The sequence below is a fragment of the Schistocerca nitens genome, chromosome 1 (genome assembly GCF_023898315.1).
Source record: "Schistocerca nitens isolate TAMUIC-IGC-003100 chromosome 1, iqSchNite1.1, whole genome shotgun sequence".
Classification (NCBI taxonomy): domain Eukaryota; kingdom Metazoa; phylum Arthropoda; class Insecta; order Orthoptera; family Acrididae; genus Schistocerca; species Schistocerca nitens.
The window spans coordinates 149897047-149922428 of NC_064614.1; the positions used below are offsets into that span (position 1 = coordinate 149897047).

Sequence of the window (25382 nt, forward strand, 5' to 3'; positions counted from 1 at the left end):
ACGAATTGCATGTCGAATGTGGCTAGCTGGTTATAGTGGTTGTTCATAATTTCCTGTGCTTCAGACATGTCAATTGGTAATTTGTTTCACCCACACCAATATGTCCTATCATAACTACCATATTGGAAATTGCAACTTATTGGGAAAACATGGCCAAATGTTTTTGATGACTAAGATTTTAGGGTTTATACTGGACAACCAGAACACATTAATACTTGGTTCCTTTTACTGATCCTTTGATTCAGATGATGCATTTGTTGAACAGTTCAAAGAAAACTTGGGTGTCATTTCAAATGATACATTGGCGAAAATACATGCTTAAAGCTGGTTGTAGGCATAACACAACATCCGAAATTGCACTGAATGCCTTCTCAGAAAATTATTTTGAACAATTAGTTCAGGAGCCCACTTGGTTGTGAAGACATACTTGACCACTTAGCAACAAATAATCCTAACCAAATAGGGAGTGTCATGCCAGATACAGGGATTAGTTTGTAGCTAGTCTAAATACCAAAACATCCAAATCTATCAAACATAAACACACAATTCATCTACTTAAAAAATCAGATAAAAATCTCTAGACACCTTCCTGAGAGACAGTCTCCTTTCATTCCAATTTGACTATGTAAGCATGGACCTTGCCGTTGGTGGGGAGGCTTGCATGCCTCAACGATACAGGTAGCCGTAGGTAGGTGTAACCACAACGGGGGGGGGGGGGGGGGTGTATCTGTTGAGAGGCCAGACAAACGTGTGGTTCCTGAAGAGGGGCAGCAGCCTTTTCAGTAGTTGCAGGGGCAACAGTCCGGATGATTGACTGATCTGGCCTTGTAACACTAACCAAAATGGCCTTGCTGTTCTGGTACTGCGAACGGCTGAAAGCAAGGGGAAACTACAGCCATAATTTTTCCCGAAGGCATGCAGCTTTACTGTATGATTAAATGATGATGGCGTCCTCTTGGGTAAAATATTCTGGAGGTAAAATAGTCCCCCATTCGGATCTCCGGGCGGGGACTACTCAAGAGGATGTCGTTATCAGGAGAAAGAAAACTGGCCTTCTACAGATCAGAGTGTGGAATGTCAGATCCTTTAATCGGACAGGTAGGTTAGAAAATTTAAAAAGGGAAATGGATAGGTTGAAGTTATAGTGGGAATTAGTGAAGTTCGGTGGCAGGAGGATCAAGACTTTTGGTCAGGTGAATACAGGGTTATAAATACAAAATCAAGTAGAGGTAATGCATTAGTAGGTTTAATAATGAATAAATAAATAGGAGTACGGGTAAGCTACTACAAACAGCATAGTGAACGCATTATTGTGGCCAAGATAGACACGAAACCCACGCCTACTACAATAGTACAAGTTTATATGCCAACTAGCTCTGCAGATGATGATGAAATTGATGAAATGTATGATGAGATAAAAGAAATTATTCCGGGTAGTGAAGGGAGACGAAAATTTAATAGTCATTGGTGACTGGAATTCAAGAGTAGGAATAGGGAGAGAAGGAAACATAATAGGTGAATATGGATTGGGGCTAAGAAATGAAAGAGGAAGCCGCCTGGTAGAATTTTGCGCAGAGCATAACTTAATCATAGCTAACATTTGGTTCAAGAATCATGAAATAAGGTTGTATACATGGAAGAACCCTAGAGATACCAAAAAGGTATCAGATAGATTATATAATGGTAAGACAGAGATTTAGGTACCAGGTTTTAAATTGTAAGACATTTCCAGATGCAGATGTGGACTCTGACCACAATCTATTGGTTATGAACTGTAGATTAAAACTGAAGAAACTGAAAAAAGGTGGGAATTTAAGGAGATGGGACCTGGATAAACTGAAAGAACCAGAGGTTGTACAGAGTTTCAGGGAGAGCATAAGGGAACAATTGACAGGAATGGGGGAAAGAAATACAGTAGAAGAAGAATGGGTAGCTTTGAGTGATGAAATAGTGAAGGCAGCAGAGGATCAAATAGGTAAAAAGACGAGGGCTAGTAGAAACCCTTGGGTAACAGAAGAAATATTGAATTTAATTGATGAAAGGAGAAAATATAAAAATGCAATAAATGAAGCAGGCAAAAAGGAATACAAACGTCTCAAAAATGATATCGACAGGAAGTGCAAAATGGCTAAGCAGGGACGGCTAGAGGACAAATGTAAGGATGTAGAGGCTTATCTCACTAGGGGTAAGATAGATACTGCCTACAGGAAAATTAAAGAGACCTTTGGAGAAAAGAGAGCCACTTGTATGAATATCAAGAGCTCAGATGGGTACCCAGCTCTAAGCAAAGAAGGGAAAGCAGAATGATGGAAGGGGTATATAGAGGGTCTATACAAGGGCGATGTTCTTGAGGACAATATTATGGAAATGGAAGAGGATGTAGATGAAGATGAAATGGGAGATGTGATACTGCGTGAAGAGCTTGACAGAGCACTGGAAGACCTAAGTTGAAACAAGGCCCCAGAGTAGACAACATTCCATTAGAACTACTGACAGCCTTGGGAGAGCCAGCCCTGACAAAACTCTACCATCTAATGAGCAAGGTGTATGAGACAGGCGAAATACCGTCAGACTTCAAGAAGAATATAATAATTCCAATCCCAAAGAAAGCAGGTGTTGACAGATGTGAAAATTACCGAACTATCAGTTTAATAAGTCACAGCTGCAAAATACTAACGCGAATTCTTTACAGACGAATGGAAAAACTGGTAGAAGCCGACCTCAGGGAAGATCAGTTTGGATTCCGTAGAAATACTGGAACACGTGAGGCAATACTGACCCATATCTTAGAAGAAAGATTAAGGAAAGGCAAACCTACATTTCTAGCATTTGTAGACTTAGAGAAAGCTTTTGACAATGTTGTTTGGAATACTCTCTTTCAAATTCTGAGGGTAGCAGGGGTAAAATACAGGGAGCGAAAGGCGATTTACAATTTGTACAGAAAGCAGATGGCAGTTATAAGAGTCGAGGGTTATGAAAGGGAAGCAGTGGTTGGAAAGGGATTGAGACAGGGTTGTAGCCTATCCCCGTTGTTATTCAATCTGTATATTGAGCAAGCAATAAAGGAAACAAAAGAAAAGTTCGGAGTAGGTATTAAAACCCATGGAGAAGAAATATAAACTTTGAGGTTTGCTGATGACATTGTAATTCTGTCAGAGAAAGCAAGGGACTTGGAAGAGCAGTTGAACGGAATGGACAGTGTCTTGAAAGGAGGGTATAAGATGAACACCAACAAAAGCAAAACGAGGATCATGGAATTTAATCGAATTAAGTCGGGTGTTGCTGAAGGAATTAGATTAGGAAATGAGACACTTAAAGTAGTAAAGGAGTTTTGCTGTTTGGGGAGCAAAATAACTGATGATGGTCGAAGTAGAGAGGATATAACATGTAGACTGGCAATGGCAAGGAAAGTGTGTGTGTGTGTGTGTGTCTATATATAAGAGCTTTTTGTTACACAGTACGCCTTTTAAGTGTCAACACGAATTGAACTCCTGGGTATAGATAATTGTTGACCACCAGCTGCACGTGGTGTAGACTGCCATGTGCTGCAGACAGCCACCCCTAACCCTGGACAGCAGTCACACCCGGCTTCCACCAGCAGGGGCTGAAGTCTCGTCAGCTGCTCCTGGAGGCCACCACTGGGAAATATATTCTCGTTGTAGATGGCAGGCATCTGCAAAGACACTGGCAGATGCCATGTGGCATACAACTGGTGCCTCAATGATCCAGTCACATGCCACAGTGCTGCCGTTTGCTGCCTTGTCGGAAGCATGCAAGCTGTCACAGCCGCCACTGCCTGCGACAAGCACTGCAGTATTGGGGGTGCCACATTACCCAGATACAGCCGGTGTTAACTCGCATCCCTGAGTCATGCGACACCGAACAGCTTCCTGGTATTCCGCCACAGAGCGACATTTGTAGGACATCGGTGAGCACTCACTGGCTGGTATGAGTCCCAGCCAAGATGTTGACGTTAGACTTCGGAAGTGCTGCGAGTATATTTCTCAGAGTACTATGTTCGACTTCAGGAACTCTGACGTCTCCACTGCAGTCTACTCAGACCATCCCTGCAGTGTTTCTCGATTGTGACTTGAGTGCTCTACTCGCACCTTTCTTGCAGTAGATTTGGACAATCTTTACGTTACCTTCACAAGGAAGCTGTTTCTGTTGCTTATGTTGTCTTGTATTTCTCTGTAGTAATAAAGTTCTACTGTTCTCAGTTACCCGGGCACCTTTCACTGCTTATGCACACATCTCCAACAATGGGATACTGTGTGGAACACCCCTCTGCACCCTTTCCCAACCAGCTCAGTTGAGTGTCAGCCCATGGCTGTTCTAGTATCTCTTTGTCTCTCTGACATTCTGTGGGTGTTGCTTGTGCAGTTTTACACTCGCAGGTCATCGTGTCAGTTGCAGAGTGTGGTTTTGCAGCCGCAGTTTCGATGCAGAAGTTCAGCTTTCATTTAATCAGCCTTGCACAAGCCTACAAATTGACTGTTAGTTTTTCCTGTCCATGTTTGGATGTCTGTTTACCAGGGAGTGAGCCACAACTAAATAAGTATTTCTGGTAAGCAGTTAGCAGATCCGAATGCTGCGAGAGTATCTTGAGGAAAAATATGTTAAACTGTTCTCGTAGAAATGTTAACATTATGAAAAAATTGTCAGTGATAAATCTTTGGAATGGACAGCACCATGAATAATCTCTGGCTGTGCTGTCATATTTGTGTAAATTATAAAAATTAAATTATTTTCAGCTATCTGCAGTAATTATCGACCAACACAGGTAAAATGACTCTCAGTTAGCTTTTGTAAAATAATCAATCACCATAGGCTTTTGAGTGATAATGCAAACAAATAATTTTCACTTCCTTCAGACTTCATTATGTTGCTAGTAATTACACAAAAGTTCGCCACAGATTTTGACAGGAAGGATTCAATAAGCATACTGAATCTAGTATCATTAAATGTTAATCACACTAACTGAATAACATTCATTTTTCATCAATTACAATATTCTTGTTAGCTAATTCAGTTGAGGGCATAGGCAAATAATTGTTAGCAGCAAAATCTTCTTCTTTGTTCTGGCTGTCACTTAGTATGTGGCAGTCGTCAGCTTATCATCTGTGACATCAACAAAGATGCTGCCATCAACCTACTGCTGCAATCTTCATCATGACATGAAACAAACAGAAACAATGATTTTTTTTACAAAAGGACAACACATTTAGATAAGAAATTAAGTTCTGAATCAAATAATATAATAGATATCGCGAAATTACTGTATCTTGTCACCTGCATACACTGGGGCAATAAGAATCCGGCTCCTGTAATATGGTGTACCTCTGGTGAGAGAAGCGTCATTATAAGCATTATCCAGACAAAAGCCATAGATAGTATGTACAGGTGGCAGTATCATCTGGATAACACCAAAAATAAAATAATCTGTTTGACCGAAGCCAGCTTTATAGCACAAACTGAAACACCTTATCAACAGGATGTATGGTGTGGGATATTTCACTTGAAGATTGCTGGATAAAGCTATTCTAGTCCCCTTATCAAAGGAATAATACATCACAGAAAGCAAAGATTATGGGAAATTCTTTTCATATGCTGCATTACAAAGTCCGTGTGTAACCTTCTAATCAGATGATTTGAAAGAAAAATTGAAGAAAGCCTGGGGTATAAACAGTTCAGGTTTTGGAAAGACAAAGGTACATGAGATGCTGTTGCATGTTAGAGGATGATAGTATAGAGAAAGTTATCAGTTGTAACACTTTTACTCTCATTTGTCCTTGACTACTGAATTTCCACAGATTTCAACTGTAATTCCAGTTTACTCCAAAACAATGAGCTCGTTGCAATTTTTTAATTATTCAAAAGCAGGAAGAGAAACATATTTTTTTTTATTGATCCTCTTGATGATGGATGATTGCAGTAATCCCATTAAAAGCGTGGCTTTTTGTTATTTGTGTACTACATGTGAAACTGGTGAGTTTTTAAAATTAATTTCAACATCAAATTTCAATAATACTTTCATTTATTCATAACTTACTTGGTCACACAACATTTGAAATTACCAAACTGCATATTACCACAGACTTCCACTGTAATAATGCAAACTAACGAGTGTGAGTGTGAAAACACAATCGACATTATGAATATGTTTCGTTGCGGGAAAAGTGACACATTAAAGGGTCCAGATGGATATTTCATGTAAGCTGTATCCTAACACAAATCTGTAGTGCTACTATCTTTATAACACATTTGTAACTGTGAATTACTGGTTATCCTAGGACAACTCAACTGTAAAGCAATGCATCAGATGTTTATTGAAAGCAGTCTGATGATGAATTTATAAATTTGCAACTGGTAACAGTACTTTTTTTGAATAAAGTAACCTGAAACCAGTTTGTGGCTGGTTGCAGTACACCATCAACAATTTACTTCACATAACAGCCACAGTATCCAACAATGTTTTTATTTGACAAAATTACATCATTCAACTCTGCATGCTCAGCCACCACTGTCTTACAAAAATTCTCACCAAAACTCTCAACAAAAAGAGTTCAGAGATATAGCTCACATATAAAGATGAAAGTAGTCAATTTTTGACAGTAGAATGTAATTGGATAGTTGTAATATAACCTACATATAAAGATAGTTAAATACAAAGATTTCTTTATGGAAATTGAGTTTATAAAATGAAGTAATTACTTGAGACATTTTAATTTTATATTGTGGTTGGAAATGGAAATGAAGTCCCATGCTTCTTGATAGAGTGTAGGGGAATGATTCGTGAGACCTGCACCGCCGTACTAGGCAAGGTCCTAATGGAGGTGGTTTGCCGTTGCCTTCCTCAGAGCATAATGGGAATGAATGATGATGACGACAATGACACAACAACATCCAGTCATCTTGGGGCAGGTAAAAATCCCTGACCCGCTGGAAATCGAACCCGGGACCTCGGGGTCAGAAAGCAAGATCAGTACCGCGAGACCAAGAGTGACAGACTTATATTGTGTTTAGGAAAATAAATAAAAATCATTACTAATAGCTGATGCAATAGGATAACATATTAATTTAGGATAACATATTAATTGTTAGTTATACTATCTTCTCTTCAATATAAAATCATTTTGTTTCGGCAGAAGTTTACCTATAAAATGGTAGATGGCACTCGTCAGTGCCACACTGTGACACCAAAGGAAGAGACTCTTACACGATGGAACAAACGTCTGTATCTTTACATATATAAAAAGTCAAGAAGTATGTGTAAATCTATTTTGTCTACTGGGGAAAGGTGACTGAGAGAGTTGACTCTCAAAGACGTGTGTGCAGAGTGGAAGGCCAGAAGAATGATAAAAGAAATAAAAAACTGTTGCTAAGGATTGGAGATTAGGAATTGTGAAATGGATGATGCAGGAGGTGAATAAAATGTTCCGTTCTCAGGCCACATCAATGGAGATAAAATTCTCAACCTTCCAATAACTGTCATAGCCATTGCCCTCATTAGTTAACACTACTGAATGTGGCACAGCTTGGAAACCGAGAACTTTCTATCCAGTTATGCTGCCATGAAAGGCTCAGATATTCAAAGAAGTGTTAGATGAATATGTTGTCTGTTACCAACACTTTTCAATTTTTATGCTGAGAAAGAGACAGAGGTTTAGAATAAGGGATGTAATAGTAGGAGAAAAGGTAGAGACAGTGAAGTATTCAGACAATTAAGCAGTGTCATCTGAATCAGAGCTTCATAAAAGTGTGTGGAATACGGATAAATATAGGAAAGACTGAAGTTGTGAGAATCAGCCGACAAAGGTTCCATCAAAATATCCTTTGGCGGATGACTTCAGATCGTATAAAACCTTTATCTACTTTAGAAGTTTTTTGGTGGAAATGAGAAGCCATGTGGACAAAAAATAAGTAGAATGTCTATGACTAAAAGTGCTTTTGGAAGATGAAAGGTTTATTGACAGCAAAAAGAATACAATTGGAATAGAGAGAGAGAGAGAGAGAGAGAGAGAGAGAGAGAGAGAATGGGAGGTGGGGTGGGGGGAGGCTGGACGACATCAGAAGTGGATGAAGTTGGAGGCTGGCAAGACATTAAAGGAGAGGCACAGGGTAGGAAGAACAGGGTGGGTGTATGTCAAGGGTTAAATGTTTAGGGTTATAGAATTTGGTATGATCTCTGATTTTGAAATTTTGGGTGTTAAGAAGCCCTATATGCCGCAGTGAGTTTCTAAATGTTAAGGTAGGAAATCAGTGCCAACCTTTTCGTGTCACTTCCTGGGATCCTTAAGCTTCCAGCCCCTAGTAGGGTGTGGATATATTGATGGCATCTTTTGTGCATGGGCTTGTGGTGAGGCTGACCCATTGAAATTTTTAGAACCTCAAAGTACATTCTTCCAATTAAATTTCACATGGTTATGTTCTAAATCTCATGCTGCTTTCCATGAGGTTGAGCTCATCTGCACCGAGAGTCAGCTACACCCTTCTGCCCACATTAAATCTGAAAACAAACAACAGTACTTACGTTGAAAGTCACCTCAGATATGCTGCCGGATCATATGATTCAGTATTTTGATGATCCACATGTCCGCCATGTTCAGGAGAACACTGCTTCTGCTGAGTTCCACTGAAAACTGATGCTGGGATTGCAAATCATTGTCCTTGGCATCAGTTTTCATCGGGATTCAGCAGCAGCAGCAGCAATATCCTGAAGATGACGGTCAGCTGGAGCGCCAAAATATTGAATCATGTCAAACTCTTGAGGAGAATTTTAAGACTTATTACACTGGGAAAGCCTAGGAATTCACAACAGTACTTACATTTTGACAGTTGCCATTCTTTTCATGTCAGAAGTTCCCTCCCCTACAGCCTCCAGAACAAAAGAATTTGTTCAGATACCGGTTCCTTTTCAGCCATACCTCAGTATTCTCACCTCACCACAGCCTCACTAAATGTAACAGTCCCGCCAGCCTAGTTCAAAAACAGATCTACTGGCCCATCACATCCAATCCTGGTACTGCTGATCCCTCCAAAAATCAACTTAGGAGTACACCTCTGGTCATCCATTATTGTCCTGGTCTTGAATGTGTTAAAGAGATACTTGAGTGACACTATGACTTCTTAAAATCAAGCCATGAAATGACATCCATTCTGTCTGATATTTTGCCCACACCACTTAGTTTACCTCTTTGTGCTGTGCTCCCCCTCCCCCACTTCCACCTCCCCCACTCCCCCCCCCCCCCCCCAGTCTCCGGAATATTCTAAGATCCTATGCTCCTTGTGCACACATTTTCCTACCCTATGCCACCTACCCATGTGACCATTGCTTCTGTAAGACTTGCTTCTGCAGCTTCCTACCAACTCCTATACCAGCTTTGTAATAAGCAAAATATATATACTGTGAACTGTTAAATGATATGTCATGTAACTGCTGTTATGTAAATGCTGTTCAGCCATCTACATTGGTAAGGCTACCACTAAATTATCAGTTTGGATGAAGTGGCATAGACAGAGGCTGTGCACTGGCAAAAAGCGATATCCTTGATTGAATTTTCTCATTTTGAGAAGACAGAATGAACAATCTGTTTTACTTGCTAAAAACTTTCTAAAGCCAGGATCACATAAACATTTATTTATTTAAAACAATCAGTTTTGACAGATTTTGCTGTTATCTCCAGGTGTTAAAAAATCTTTTCTTTATGAAGCGTGTTCATTTCAGGTTGGATCTCAGGCCAAGTTGTCAAGGAAAGAAAAAGGCACTTGCTTTGGTTATGACAAACCTTTTATAATGCACTGTTTTTGATCTACATGACATCCTGGCATGAGATTGATCGTAAAATGAACATGTTTCATAACAAAAAGATTTTTTAAGACCTGAAGATGACAGCAAAGTCTCTGAAAACCAATTGTTTTAAATAAAGAAAGGTTTATGCAACCTTGGCTTTAGATAAATTTTAGAAAACAATAACCTGTTCCAGAGCAAGTTCCATAGCATGACAGTCGTGAACTCAGTGCCTGTTTCACCACAGGATTCTCCCTCTTGCCACCAGTGTCTCAGAACTCTGCAGGTGGGAACTGGCTGTAAATGTGCTTGGCTTCTATGACTCATCTGGCTTAAATTAAGTCTCACCTGGTGCAGCCACTAACAATTAGTTGTTCCTTCTCGTATCATCCAGTAAGTCTCCCGTGACCTGGGGTTGTGTGTGACTTTTCCATAAATCTTCCCTTAAACCTCATTAGTCTTTTTCTTTCATCCCACCTCCTTTCCCATCAGCCCTTATGAAGTGGGAAGGAGCCACTGGCTCTGCAAGCTTGTATGTTTCCACATATTTTGTGCATTTGGTCCTGCCACCTCTTGGTGAGATTATTTGTTGTCTGTCCATATTATGTTTTCCGACAGTAATTTATCTGAATAAATTTTTAAGATCAGTAAGCCTCTCTCTCATTTCACAAGATGTTTGTGGGTGTAAGTACCAGGGGAGATCAAAACATTCTGTGAAGCTGTAGAGTTCAGAATCGGTATGCTAATCAGGCAAAATAGCCATGAGCATTGAGGCAATCATTCCACCAAAGCACCAGGTCAAAGATACTCGTTTGATAAAACACTGTGTTCTGCCACATGAAGAAGTCCGTAACTGCCCACTGCACACCCTTGTCAGCCAGGAATTGTCAATCCTTGAGACCTGAGACCTTTTTAAGCGACCAAAGGCATGATAATTCTATGGAGAGAGCTCGGGACTATGGAGCAGGTGGTGAAGTGTCTCCCACTTGATGGAGTGAGGTCTCATGTCGAATTGCAATGGGGATGGAACTTGGCGCGCCATTCCACAACAGTGGTTTTTGACAGATGTGTTGCCCCAGACCACAATCTTCATTCCCTGGTGAATTTTCACCGGTGTTTGTTCTTCAGCAGCTGGGAAAAGAATAACGGCACATTGTTCCTGTTGGGACACATTTGGTGATAAAATTGCTGTAGTTTACATTTCTGCATTAGTGCACGCATGTCAGAAAGCCACAAATGCCACCCTAATCCCTTGACTACATGCCAGAGCTTGTGTACCTGCGTCAGAGTTGTGCTACGCTGCACAGCCCCAGTAATGCCCTCAGATGAAAACTTTTTGATCGCCCCTTTTATTATGCGGCTTGACTCTTCTCAGATTGTATGCTCTCAGAATTTTGTCGGCGATGCACGACATCTCAGAATCTTCACCGTACTCTGTTAACCACTGTGAAGTGCTTGGCAGAGGTTACTTCCATTTTATACCTCCATTTCCGTTGGGAAGATGTTTGCTTAAATCCCTCTGTGAATGCAGTAATTAGTCTAATCCTGCCATTGCAACCCCTGTGGGAGTGACATGTAAGGGTGGTGGTAAATTCCTAGATTACTCACTTAGTACTGAGTCTTGAAACTATGTAAGTAGACTTTGTTGCTCGAGAGTTGATGTCTGTCATCAATCCACTGCCATTGGAGGTTTCTCTTAATTTCTGTGAAGCTGTCTCATTCGTCAAAAAAATCTGTGACCATTCACACTGCCCTTCTTTGTAGACTTTAGATATCCTGTGTAGTCCTCTTGGTTTTCAGGCCTCTCTTCCATCATAGTTTTACAAGTAACACAGTCACAAAAGATGGTATTAACCTATGTTACTTATCTTTTTGTTCTGTTTGGTGTGGATTCCACTAACTTGAAAAACAGTTTAGGATGATTTGCAAGAGTGATTTGTAAGCAGTCTCCTTTGTAGACTGCTTGTATGTTTCCAGCATCCTACACATGAAATGAGGTTTACAGCCTGTCTGACCTCCAACCGGGCATTTTGTTTTATATCCCCAGAAATTGTTTTAGCCACACATTTGTGTGAGTTGACCATTCCAGTCATGGTGCATTCTTATTGTTATTATATGGTAATATGTTTATGCATTTTGTGAAGTGTACAGTTTTACATTTGTGAACCTTTAGAGCAAATTACCAGTCTTTGCACTACTTTTAAATCTTTTGAAGATATGATGGAATGTGTACAACTTTTTCCAAATAGTACTTCATCATAGGTAACTTAGGAATACTGAAGAAACCATATATGAGAAACTGGTGCAGAAATGTCACTATTCAGTGTTGAATTACCAGTAGATCTTGCAATATTTCTCCTTAACAAAGTTCAACAGACACCAAATTTAACATCTACAGCAGTTTTTCCAAGCAGTAATAGTGAATTTAGATATTCACTGGACAACAAACTGTTAACCTATGCTCAAAGAAAATTTTATGAAGAAAATGGCTACATTGTTATTCCCGGCTTAATTGAAGATGGCCTTCTAGATGAATGCAGGTGAGTAATTTCAGATATTACAGATTTGATTGTGTGTGAATTGCTTTGTACCTCCTTTTAGAACTGGATTGCGTGGCATTATTGGGTACTGCCTGTATCTTCACTGTCCATCTCAAATTTTTTAAACTATCTCCTCCTGCTTGCTTTCCTATAACACTGTCTGTGCCCTGCTTTGTGCACTTTCAGTATTCTCAGGACACTAACATTTCTTCCAGTTTTAATGCTTATCTTTCACGCGTCATATACCGGCGGCTTTTTATTAGTGTGCTGAAAAGAGTTCTTCAGAAATGTTGTTTACCATTGTTACATTTGCAACTTTCTTTTAAGTCTTTTGCCCTTACAGATTGTTTTTGTTTCAGGGATCATTTTGTTGACATATGCCATGGACGCGTTGACAGGGGCAACATAGTTTTAATGAAAGACATTTCACTGGCCAAAACTGGAGCAACAGGAGAGTACCTGTATTATAAAGTTCAAGACATTTTATGGGATGATATCTTTGCTAAGTACATCACTCATCCATTGGTAAATAATGTTCATATGTAATACAAAATCTAACATACAAACTTAGTTAAGAAATGGTGTATTTTTGGCATCTCCTAAACTGTGTCTCTATGGCACATGCAGTGTGAGAGAGTAATAAACACTACAATGAAAACATGGTTGTTAATAGAGCAGTATTGACTACCATCCACAATAAAAGAGGAATGTCAACATAGTTAAGCAGTGGTCGTAAATGGACTCTGTGGCAGAGACTCATACCATGCAATCAGTTAGTAAATCAATTTATTGATTTTATGTTCATAGGCTTAAATGCTTTCCCCATGAACAATGGACCTTGCCGTTGGTGGGGAGGCTTGCGTGCCTCAGCGATACAGATGGCCGTACCGTAGGTGCAACCACAACGGAGGGGTATCTGTTGAGAGGCCAGACAAACATGTGGTTCCTGAAGAGGGGCAGCAGCCTTTTCAGTAGTTGCAGGGGCAACAGTCTGGATGATTGACTGATCTGGCCTTGTAACATTAACCAAAACGGCCTTGACTACAGCCGTAATTTTTCCCGAGGAAATGCAGCTTTACTGTATGATTAAATGATGATGGCGTCCCCTTGGGTAAAATATTCCGGAGGTAAAATAGTCCCCCATTCGGGTCTCCGGGCGGGAACTACTCAAGACGATGTCGTTATCAGGAGAAAGAAAACTGGCGTTCTACGGATCGGAGCGTGGAATGTCAGATCCCTTAATCAGGCAGGTAGGTTAGAAAATTTAAAAAGGGAAATGGATAGGTTAAAGTTAGATATAGTGGGAATTAGTGAAGTTCGGTGGCAGGAGGAACAAGACTTTTGGTCAGGTGATTACAGGGTTATAAATACAAAATCAAATAGGGGTAATGCAGGAGTAGGTTTAATAATGAATAAAAAAATAGGAGTGCGGGTTAGCTACTACAAACAGCATAGTGAACGCATTATTGTGGCCAAGATATACACAAAGCCCATGCCTACTACAGTAGTACAAGTTTATATGCCAACTAGCTCTGCAGATGATGAAGAAATAGATGAAATGTATGACGAGGTAAAAGAAATTATTCAGGTGGTGAAGGGAGACGAAAATTTAATAGTCATGGGTGACTGGAATTCGTCAGTAGGAAAAGGGAGAGAAGGAAACATAGTAGGTGAATATGGATTTGGGGGAAGAAATGAAAGAGGAAGCCGCCTTGTAGAATTTTGCACAGAGCATAACTTAATCATAGTTAACACTTGGTTCAAGAATCATAAAAGAAGGTTGTATACCTGGAAGAATCCAGGAGATACTAAAAGGTATCACCGAGCGAGGTGGCGCAGTGGTTAGCACACTGGACTCGCATTCGGGAGGACGACGGTTCAATCCCGTCTCCGGCCATCCTGATTTAGGTTTTCCGTGATTTCCCTAAATCGCTTCAGGCAAATGCCGGGATGTTTCCTTTGAAAGGGCACGGCCGATTTCCTTCCCCATCCTTCCCTCACCCGAGCTTGCGCTCCGTCTCTAATGACCTCGTTGTCGACGGGACGTTAAACACTAATATTCTCCTCCTCCTCCACTAAAAGGTATCAGATAGATTATATAATGGTAAGACAGAGATTTAGGAACCAGGTTTTAAATTGTAAGACTTTTCCAGGGGCAGATGTGGATTCTGACCACAATCTATTGGTTATGAACTGCAGATTGAAACTGAAGAAACTGCAAAAAGGTGGGAATTTAAGGAGATGGGACCTGGATAAACTGAAAGAACCAGAGGTTGTAGAGAGTTTCAGGGAGAGCATAAGGAAACAATTGACAGGACTGGGGGAAAGAAATACAGTAGAAGAAGAATGGGTAGCTCTGAGGGATGAAGTAGTGAAGGCAGCAGACGATCAAGTAGGTAAAAAGACGAGAGCTAATAGAAATCCTTGGGTAACAGAAGAAATATTGAATTTAATTGATGAAAGGAGAAAATATAAAAATGCAGTAAATGAAGCAGGCAAAAAGGAATACAAACGTCTCAAAAATGAGATCGACAGGAAGTGCAAAATGGCTAAGCAGGGATGGCTAGAGGACAAATGTAAGGATGTAGAGGCTTGTCTCACTAGGGGTAAGATAGATACTGCCTACAGGAAAATTAAAGAGACCTTTGGAGAGAAGAGAACCACTTGTATGAATATCAAGAGCTCAGATGGCAACCCAGTTCTAAGCAAAGAAGGGAAGGCAGAAAGGTGGAAGGAGTATATAGAGGGTTTATACAAGGACGATGTACTTGAGGACAATATTATGGAAATGGAAGAGGATGTAGATGAAGACGAAATGGCAGATAAGATTCTGCGTGAAGAGTTTGACAGAGCACTGAAAGACCTGAGTCGAAACAAGGCCCCGTGAGTAGACAACATTCCATTAGAGCTACTGGCGGCCTTGGGAGAGCCAGTCATGACAAAACTCTACCATCTGGTGAGCAAGATGTATGAGACAGGCGAAATACCCTCAGACTTCAAGAAGAATATAATAATTCCAATCCCAAAGAAAGCAGGTGTTGACAGATGTGAAAATTACCGAACTATCAGTTTAATAAGTCACAGCTGCAATATACTAACGCGAATTATTTACAGACAAATGGAAAAACTGGTAGAAGCGGACCTCGGGGAAGATCAGTTTGGATTCCATAGAAACACTGGAACACGTGAGGCAATACTAACCTTAAGACTTATCTTAGAAGAAAGATTAAGAAAAGGCAAACCTACGTTTCTAGCATTTGTAGACTTAGAGAAAGCTTTTGACAATGTTAACTGGAATACTCTCTTTCAAATTCTGAAGGTGGCAGGGGTAAAATACAGGGAGCGAAAGGCTATTTACAATTTGTACAGAAACCAGATGGCAGTTATAAGAATCGAGGGGCATGAAAGGGAAGCAGTGGTTGGGAAAGGAGTGAGACAGGGTTGTAGCCTCTCCCCGATGTTATTCAATCTGTATATTGAGCAAGCAGTAAAGGAAACAAAAGAAAAATTCGGAGTAGGTATTAAAATTCATGGAGAAGAAGTAAGAACTTTGAGGTTCGCCGATGACATTGTAATTCTGTCAGAGACAGCAAAGGACTTGGAAGAGCAGTTGAACGGAATGGACAGTGTCTTGAAAGGAGGATATAAGATGAACATCAACAAAAGCAAAACGAGAATAATGGAATGTAGTCAAATTAAATCGGGTGATGCTGAGGGAATTAGATTAGGGAATGAGACACTTAAAGTAGTGAAGGAGTTTTGCTATTTAGGGAGTAAAATAACTTATGATGGTCGAAGTAGAGAGGATATAAAATGTAGACTGGCAATGGCAAGGAAAGCGTTTCTGAAGAAGAGAAATTTGTTAACGTCGAGTATAGATTTAAGTGTCAGGAAGTCGTTTCTGAAAGTATTTGTATGGAGTGTAGCCATGTATGGAAGTGAAACATGGACGATTACTAGTTTGGACAAGAAGAGAATAGAAGCTTTCGAAATGTGGTGCTACAGAAGAATGCTGAAGATAAGGTGGGTAGATCACGTAACTAATGAGGAGGTATTGAATAGGATTGGGGAGAAGAGAAGTTTATGGCACAACTTGACTAGAAGAAGGGATCGGTTGGTAGGACATGTTTTGAGGCATCAAGGGATCACAAATTTAGCATTGGAGGGCAGCGTGGAGGGTAAAAATCGTAGAGGAAGACCAAGAGATGAATACACTAAGCAGATTCAGAAGGATGTAGGTTGCAGTAGGTACTGGGAGATGAAGAAGCTTGCACAGGATAGAGTAGCATGGAGAGCTGCATCAAACCAGTCTCAGGACTGAAGACCACAACAACAACAACAACAACAACAGGCTTAAATGACCTGTGTCAATATGAATAAAATTATTTTGAGTATTAGACTGTGTTGTCGGAAACATGTAAACAACTAAAGTGCCGGTTGTCATTAGAAACACTAAAACAACTAAAGTGCTGACGTTTGGACTGACTTTGCAGATATCCTGTTCAGAGTGTCCTGAAGAGCAATGCTGCAAAGTCGGTCCGTATGTCAGCACTTTAGCTGTTTTAGTGTTTCTTAATGATGTCACCAAAACCCAAAATGATTTCATTCAAATTTATTGCATTTTTTGGCTTCAGATATTAATGAATAAAATTACAAATGGACAGCATGGCTGACCAGTACTCAGAGCCAAAATTTCAAAAACTGCCAGCGGAAACAGTTACAAAAAAAAGAAAGCTATAGCTAGCTTTCAGAACTGTTTGCAACATGAACAAAGGAGTGAAGAATAAGTTGTGACAGGTTGGAAAATGGGGACAAGTCACACAGACCCTAGGTCAAGAAGTACACTGTTGTGTGGGCAAAGGGAGACAAAGATGAAGTGGAAGCTTCAAAGAGTTCAAAGACAGTACCTTAGTAAGCACAGTTCTAATTTCAGTTCAAAGATGACAGAACACAGAATAGGAAGCAAAGAGGGCTAAGAGGTAAAAGAAGTGGAATGAATAATGCAGTTAAGAACGAAAATGAAAAGAGTGAAAAATTTGAGTTAGTAATTAAGTGTTCCAATGGAAAAGGTGAGACAGACAGCTTTCAAAGGAGGCTTAACCTAGCATTGTGGCAAAATGTACGGATATGTTGAAGAGCAAGTTTGTATTTTCAGAGTTCCAGTAATATAATACTGGGTGAGAGGACCGCTATCATATAGAAGGCATTTAGTTGGGTCCCTTCAGTCATGCTGCGGAGCTGCTCAGCAAGTGGGTACTGGGTTTCTCCAAGGTAGACAGTTCTTCAGAGTTATTACTCAGACAGTGTCTGTCCCATAAAAAATGTTTGTCTACAGCACGCATGGTTTCAAGCATTGCTCTGTATTTGATATTGTGGGATTTACAAATGGTGGGGCAGAAGTAAGTGCTAAAGGATGCATGTATCAGGCAGACTTTTAAGCGGAATAATTTCAGAGGTAGGGGTAATGGTCTGGGAATATCATGAGTTTGTCAAGGATGGCCTTACACTATCTGATGAAATTTTGTATAAAAGTTCTGGTAGAATGTAAATACTTTGGGAGTAAAGGAGAACTTCGTCAACAGGCAGAAGAAAGAAAACTTTTTAAGAGTTAGAGTATGCACACATAGCACTGCCGGAGTTGCAGATGGCCGGGTGGACTAGCGTGAGGTGGGTAGAGGGGGAGAGAGGTGTGAGGCAGGAAGCAGGACAAGATTTTGGAGGTGGATGGCTCGGAGGAAGGCAGCCAGTTAGCAGGCTAGGAATGCAGGATGGAGGGGTGGCAGGTGCATGGACAAGGTGTGTGATGCCGAGTTGTCAGAGCCGATGGTGAGCACCACGTGCTGAAGGCGATGTGAATTGCTAGGGAGTGAAGGGCAGAGGTAGGGGAAACAGTTGCGTGGAGGATGCGGGTTACAGGAGATGGGGGCAAGGATGATATGGGAGCGAAGTATGTGTTGCAAGGATATCTCACACCTGCACAATTCAGAGGAGCTGGTGGTGGAGGAGAGGATACAGGTGGTCTAGGTTGTAAAGCAGTCATGGAAAATGAGCATGTTACTCTCAGCTGCACATTATACTACTGGGTGGTCAACTTGGTTCTTGGCAACAGTTTGATTATGGTCATTCATCCTTGTAATCAGCTGATCATACTGACATAAAAAACTGTGCAATTTTTGCATCAGATGGTATATGACGTGGCGGAAGTGCTGAGTGTGTGGATTGGGCAGGTCTTTCATCTTGGTCTTCCAAAGGGATGAAGGGATGTGATTCCTGTAGCAAGGGGTTGGGAGTGAGAGTAGTATAGGGATGAACTAAGATGTTGTGAACATTGGATGGGCAGTGGAAAACCACTTGGGGGGTGGGGGTGGGGGGGGGGTGGATGCTGGATAATATGTCTCTCATTTCAGGGCACAATGATAGATAATCGAAGACCTATCAAAATGTATGGTTCATTTGTTGCAGTCCAGGGTGAATTTGGATGACAAGAGGGGCCTACTTTGTGTTTGATTCTTGGGGGGTAGTGGGAGGATTGGGGGCATATGAGGATGTGGCATGGGAAATCTGTTTGTGGACTAGATTTGGGGGTAGTGCCTGTCTGTGGCGGCCATTGTGAGACCTTCAGCATACTGAGCAAATTAGTTTTCATCACTGCAGATTCATGGTGCACAGGCTGCCAGGCTGTATGGGGGGGATTTTTTGGTGTGGAAAGGACAGCAGCTTTTGAAGTACAGGTACTGTTGATTAGTAGATTTAATGTGGACAGAGGTATGGATGGAACTGTCAGAGAGGTGGAGGTCAATGTCCAGGAAGGTACCACACTGAGTTGAAGAGGCCTGGCTGAAACAGATGGGAGAGATGTTGAGGTTGTGAAGGAATGAGGTGAGGGTGTCTTGGGTCTTGACTCCAGATAATGAAGATATCATCAGTGAACCTGAACCAGACTAGGTGTAGGGAGTTGTGGGAGGCAAGGAAGGTTTCCTCTAGATGGTCCATAAACAGGCTGACATAGAAGGGTGCCATGTGGGTGCCCATGGGGCTGCGCCACAGATTTGTTTGTATACCTTCCCTTCAAAGGAAACTAGTTGTGTGGTAGGGTATAGTTGGTATGGTGTATGAGGAATGAAGTAGTGAATTTAGAGTCTGAAGGTGACTGGAAGAGATAGAGTTCAATAGCAGCAAGCCCAATGGCATGAGAGATGTTGGCATGTAAGGAGGTGGCATCAACAGTGACGGGTGTGGATCCAGCAGGTAAAGGGGAGGGGATGGTGTAGAGTCGTTGAAGGAAGTGGTTATTACACTACTGGCCATTGAAATTGCTACACCATGAAGATGACGCGCTACAGACGCGAAATTTAACGGACAGGAAGAAGATGCTGTGATATGCAAATGATTAGCTTGTCAGAGCATTCACGCAAAGTTGGCGCCCGTGGCGACACCTAAAATGTGCTGATATGAGGAAAGTTTCCAACCGATTCCTCATACAGAAACAGCAGTTGACCGGCATTGCCTGGTGAAACGTTGTTGTGATGCCTTGTCTAAGGAGGAGAAATGCATACCATCACGTTTCTGACTTTGATAAAGGTCGGATTGTAGCCTATCGTGAGTGTGGTTTATCGTATCGCGACATTGCTGCTCACAGTGGTCGAGATCCAATGACTGTTAGCAGAATATGGAATTGGTGAGTTCAGGGGGGTAATACGGAACGCCGTGCTGGATCCCAATGGCCTCAAATCACTAGCAGTCGAAATGACAGGCATCTTATCCGCATGGCTGTAACAGATCGTGCAGCCACATCTCAATCCCTGAGTCAACAGATGGGGACGTTTGCAAGACAACAACCATCTGCACGAACAGTTCGACGACGTTTGCAGCAGCATGGACTATCAGCTCGGAGACCTTGGCTGCAGTTACCCTTGACGCTGCGTCACAGACAGGAGTGCCTGCGATGGTGTACTCAACGATGAACCTGTGTGCACGAATGGCAAAACATCATTTTTTCAGATGAATCCAGTTTCTGTATACAGCATCATGATGGTCGTATCCGTGTTTGGCGACATTGTGGTGAACGCACATTGGAAGCACGCGTTTGTCATCGCCATACTGGCGTATCACCCGGCGTGATGGTATTGGTTGCCATTGGTTACACGTCTCGGTCACCTCTTGATCGCATTGACAGCACTTTGAACAGTGGATGTTACATTTCAGATGTGTTACGACCTGTGGCTCTACCCTTCATTCGATCCCTGCGAAACCCTACATTTCAGCAGGATAATGCATAACTGCAAGTTACAGGTCCTGTACGGGCCTTTCCGGATACAGAAAATGTTCGACTGCTGCCCTGGCCAGCACATTCTCCAGATCTCTCACCAATGAAAACGTCTGGTCAATGGTAACCAAGCAACTGGCTCATCACAGTGTGCCAGTCACTACTCTTGATGAACTGTGGTATTGTGTTGAAGCTGCATGGGCAGCTGTACCTGTACATGCCATCCAAGCTCTGTTTCACTCAATGCCCAGGTGTATCAAGGCCGTTTTTACGGCCAGAGGTGGTTGTTCTGGGTACTGATTTCTCAGGATCTATGCACCTAAATTGCATGAAAATGTAATCACATGTCAGTTCTAGTATAATATATTTGTCCAGCGAATACTCGTTTATCATCTGCATTTCTTCTTGGTGTAGCAATTTTAATGGCCAGTAGTGTATCTTTGATGTGTTAGGCTAGCTTTTGTGCTATTGGTTGGATGTGTTAGTCAACAAGAGCGGACATTCTTGAAGTGGGAGAACAATAGCTAGCTGCAGTGTGGCATCTAGAATTTGTGTGTGTGTGGGGGGGGGGGGACCTTGGGATGAGGTTGTGAGGTTGGAGATGGACTTACTACGATAGGTTTTAGGAAGAGCCTATGGATTTCCTTGGGGATTGGAAGTTATGTTGAACTTACGGGATCTCTATGACAGAACGTGTCTCCTCTCCTTTCCCTGATCCTTACACTGGAAACAGTTCTTTGCAACCAGTCCCTCCAACCAAAGCCAACCTAATCCTAACACTGAACCATGTATTTCCCAGTTCATACCACCATTCAATTGTGACTTGTCACCTTCCAGGAATTCTGTACCCCCAACTTGGCCACACTATCTGTCCCCACGTCCCTTCGTAACAACACTAACATTACATCAGAAAAAAGGACAGCAATACAGAACCTGAAAGCAGATCCTGACCTAATCATCCTCCCCGCAGACAAAGGTTCCACCACTGTTGTGATGAGTTGCAGTGAGTTCCTGGCAGAAAGCCTCTGCCAACTGTCTGACCCCTCCAGTTACAAGGTCTGCCATAGTGATCCCATTTTGGAAGACCATCATAACATCCAGTCTGGATTGAAATCAAAAGGGTCTTCCCAGGACCTTTCCTCAAGTCCATCTCCCTCCTCACTCCAAAATCACACTGCATGCCCATCTTCTACATGCTCCACAGAATTCCTGAAATCGGTGACATCCTACCCAAGATCCTTTCCTCTCCTCCTAAAATGATGTTCCATCCCCCATTCAACTTATACAGTGTCCTAGTGCACCCCTATGCCTCTCCCATTCCCAAACCCTTACCACAGGGGTCATATCCCTGTTGAAGATCCAAGTGCAAGACCTGCCGAATCCACACACCCAGCACTTCGTACTCCAGCCCTGTCACAGGCTCATCCTACCCCATCATAGGCTGAGCCACCTGTGAAGGCAGCGATGTGATACCAACTCTGCTGCAGAACCTGTACAGCTTTTTATGTTGGTATGACTACCAACCAGCTGTCCACTAGGATGAAAGGCCATCACCAGACTGTTGCCAAGGACAAAGTTGACCACCTAGTGGGAATCATGCAGCTGAGTATAAAGTTCTCAATTTCATTGGTTGCTTCAGAAGCGTGACCTTCTGCATCTTTCCCTCTACCAACTGGTTCTCTGAACTAGGCAGATGGGATTTATCCTTGCAATTTTGACAATGGTAGAACTCATTGCGAGCAGCGTTACTCTGAGTCCATTTGCAATGGTAAGTAGAGAGCAACTGACACATTTCTTCAAAAGAGAGACTGGCAGGTTCCTGAAGAGCATCTAGCTAGCTGACACAAAAGGTGATAAATACAAGGAGAAATCCATGACAGAAATAAAGCTTATGCATTTTGGGGTCAGCACTCCAAATGCTTGAAAATGTTGCTGAAGGCATTTTTGATATGCATTATAATCTTCCACAGAATTGTCATACAGAGGAAACAGTGAGGGTTTCATCAGTGAGGCTGCCCAATTGTTTAGTGCAATAGAGAGAGCCTGCTGCTGGTCGGTGAGAGCAGACAGGGTATCAGAAGTAATGCCAACCAAGTTTGATTCTGATTCCACATAATCCACAATAACACTGAAACAAGTATAGAACAGCACAAAGTCTTCTAACTATAGAACACGTCAATATACAGTCCCTTAGGTGTGCATACAAGGCCAAGGGCTGTGGTGCACCGGACTTATGTTGGGCTGTTGTGCACACGGCACAGTGCTTGTTGCGCTGTCTGTCCACATTGCGAGGTGACTGCTCTGTGCCAGCTGTGGAGGCACATGTATTGCACACTGTTTGATTACACATGCTCATAGTATAGTACTGGAACAAATTTCTTCCCTTTTATCATTCTGTATATTTGTCCACGTTATTGCATTCATTATTCCCATTTCCCAGTTTGCTTGGATTTCATTTTATTCATAATCCCTTGATTCATTTAAATATTTGTCTGTGGTACTTTGTCCATTGTGCAATAATGATTTACATTTTAAATGTTTGTATTTTACCATTAAAAAAAAGTATGTCTTGTAACAAAAAGTAGATTTTTGATTACATTGTATGTTGTTGTTGTGGTCTTCAGTCCTGAGACTGGTTTGATGCAGCTCTCCATGCAAGCTCTCCTGTGCAAGCTTCTTCATCTCCCAGTACCTACTGCAACCTACATCCTTCTGAATCTGCTTGGTGTATTCATCTCTTGGTCTCCCCCTACGATTTTTACCCTCCGCGCTGCCCTCCAATACTAAATTGGTGATCCCTTGATGCCTCAGAACATGTCCTACCAACCGATCCCTTCTTCTGGTCAAGTTGTGCCACAAACTTCTCTTCTCCCCAATCCTATTCAATACTTCCTCATTAGTTATGTGATCTACCCATCTAATCTTGAGCATTCTTCTGTAGCACCACATTTCGAAAGCTTCAATTCTCTTCTTGTCCAAACTATTTACCGTCCATGTTTCACTTCCATACATGGCTACACTCCATACAAATACTTTCAGAAATGACTTCCTGACACTTAAATCTATACTCGATGTCAACAAATTTCTCTTCTTCAGAAACGCTTTCCTTGCCATTGCCAGTCTACATTTTATATCCTCTCTACTTCGACCATCATCAGTTATTTTGCTCCCCAAATAGCAAAACTCCTTCACTACTTTAAGTGTCTCATTTCCTAATCTAATACCCTCAACATCACCCGACTTAATTCGACTACATTCCATTATCCTCGTTTTGCTTTTGTTGATGTTCATCTTATATCCTCCCTTCAAGACACCATCCATTCCGTTCAACTGCTCTTCCAAGTCCTTTGCTGTCTCTGACAGAATTACAATGTCATCGGCGAACCTCAAAGTTTTTATTTCTTCTCCATGGATTTTAATACGTACTCCGAATTTTTCTTTTGTTTCCTTTACTGCTTGCTCAATATACAGATTGAATAACATCGGGGAGGGGCTACAACCCTGTCTCACTCCCTTCCCAACCACTGCTTCCCTTTTATGCCCCTCGACTCTTATAACTGCCATCTGGTTTCTGTACAAATTGTAAATAGCCTTTCGCTCCCTGTATTTTACCCCTGCCACCTTTAGAATTTGAAAGAGAGTATTCCAGTCAACATTGTCAAAAGCTTTCTCTAAGTCTACAAATGCTAGAAACGTAGGTTTGCCTTTCCTTAATCTTTCTTCTAAGATAAGTCTTAAGGTTAGTATTGCCTCACGTGTTCCAGTGTTTCTATGGTATCCAAACTGATCTTCCCCGAGGTCTGCTTCTACCAGTTTTTCCATTTGTCTGTAAATAATTCGCGTTAGTATTTTGCAGCTGTGACTTATTAAACTGATAGTTCGGTAATTTTCACATCTGTCAACACCTGCTTTCTTTGGGATTGGAAATATTATATTCTTCTTGAAGTCTGAGGGTATTTCACCTGTTTCATACATCTTGCTCACCAGATGGTAGAGTTTTGTCAGGACTGGCTCTCCCAAGGCCGTCAGTAGTTCTAATGGAATGTTGTCTACTCCGGGGGCCTTGTTTTGACACAGGTCTTTCAGTGCTCTGTCAAACTCTTCACGCAGTATCGTATCTCCCATTTCATCTTCATCTACATCCTCTTCCATTTCCATAATATTGTCTTCAAGTACATCGCCCTTGTATAGACCCTCTATATACTCCTTCCACCTTTCTGCTTTCCCTTCTTTGCTTAGAACTGGGTTTCCATCTGAGCTCTTGATATTCATACAAGTGGTTCTCTTATCTCCAAAGGCCTCTTTAATTTTCCTGTAGGCAGTATCTATCGTACCCCTAGTGAGAAAAGCCTCTACATTCTTACATTTGTCCTCTAGCCATCCCTGCTTAGCCATTTTGCACTTCCTGTCGATCTCATTTCTGAGACGTTTGTATTCCTTTTTGCCTGCTTCATTTACTGCATCTTTATATTTTCTCCTTTCATCAATTAAATTCAATATTTGTTCTGTTACCCAAGGATTTCTACTAGCCCTCGTCTTTTTACCTATTTGATCCTCTGCTGCTTTCACTACTTCATCCCTCAGAGCTACCCATTCCTCTTCTACTGTATTTCTTTCCCCCATTCCTGTCAGTTGTTCCCTTATGCTCTCCCTGAAACTCTCTACAACCTCTGGTTCTTTCAGTTTATCCAGGTCCCATCTCCTTATATTCCCACCTTTTTGCAGTTTCTTCAGTTTTAATCTACAGGTCATAACCAATAGATTGTGGTCAGAGTCCACATCTGCC

At 41.6% G+C, this 25382-nt stretch overlaps 1 protein-coding gene across 3 annotated transcripts in view; it reads left to right on the forward strand.

Moving 5' to 3' along the window:
- LOC126243623 (phytanoyl-CoA dioxygenase, peroxisomal-like) overlaps positions 1–25382 on the forward strand; it is a 119219-nt gene that overhangs the window by 55247 nt on the left and 38590 nt on the right. For all 3 annotated transcript variants that reach the window (XM_049948176.1, XM_049948177.1, XM_049948175.1), the window contains exons 3-4: positions 12167–12330; positions 12690–12855. In XM_049948176.1, coding sequence (XP_049804133.1) covers positions 12167–12330; positions 12690–12855 — 330 coding nt within the window. The remainder of the gene's footprint in view (positions 1–12166; positions 12331–12689; positions 12856–25382) is intronic.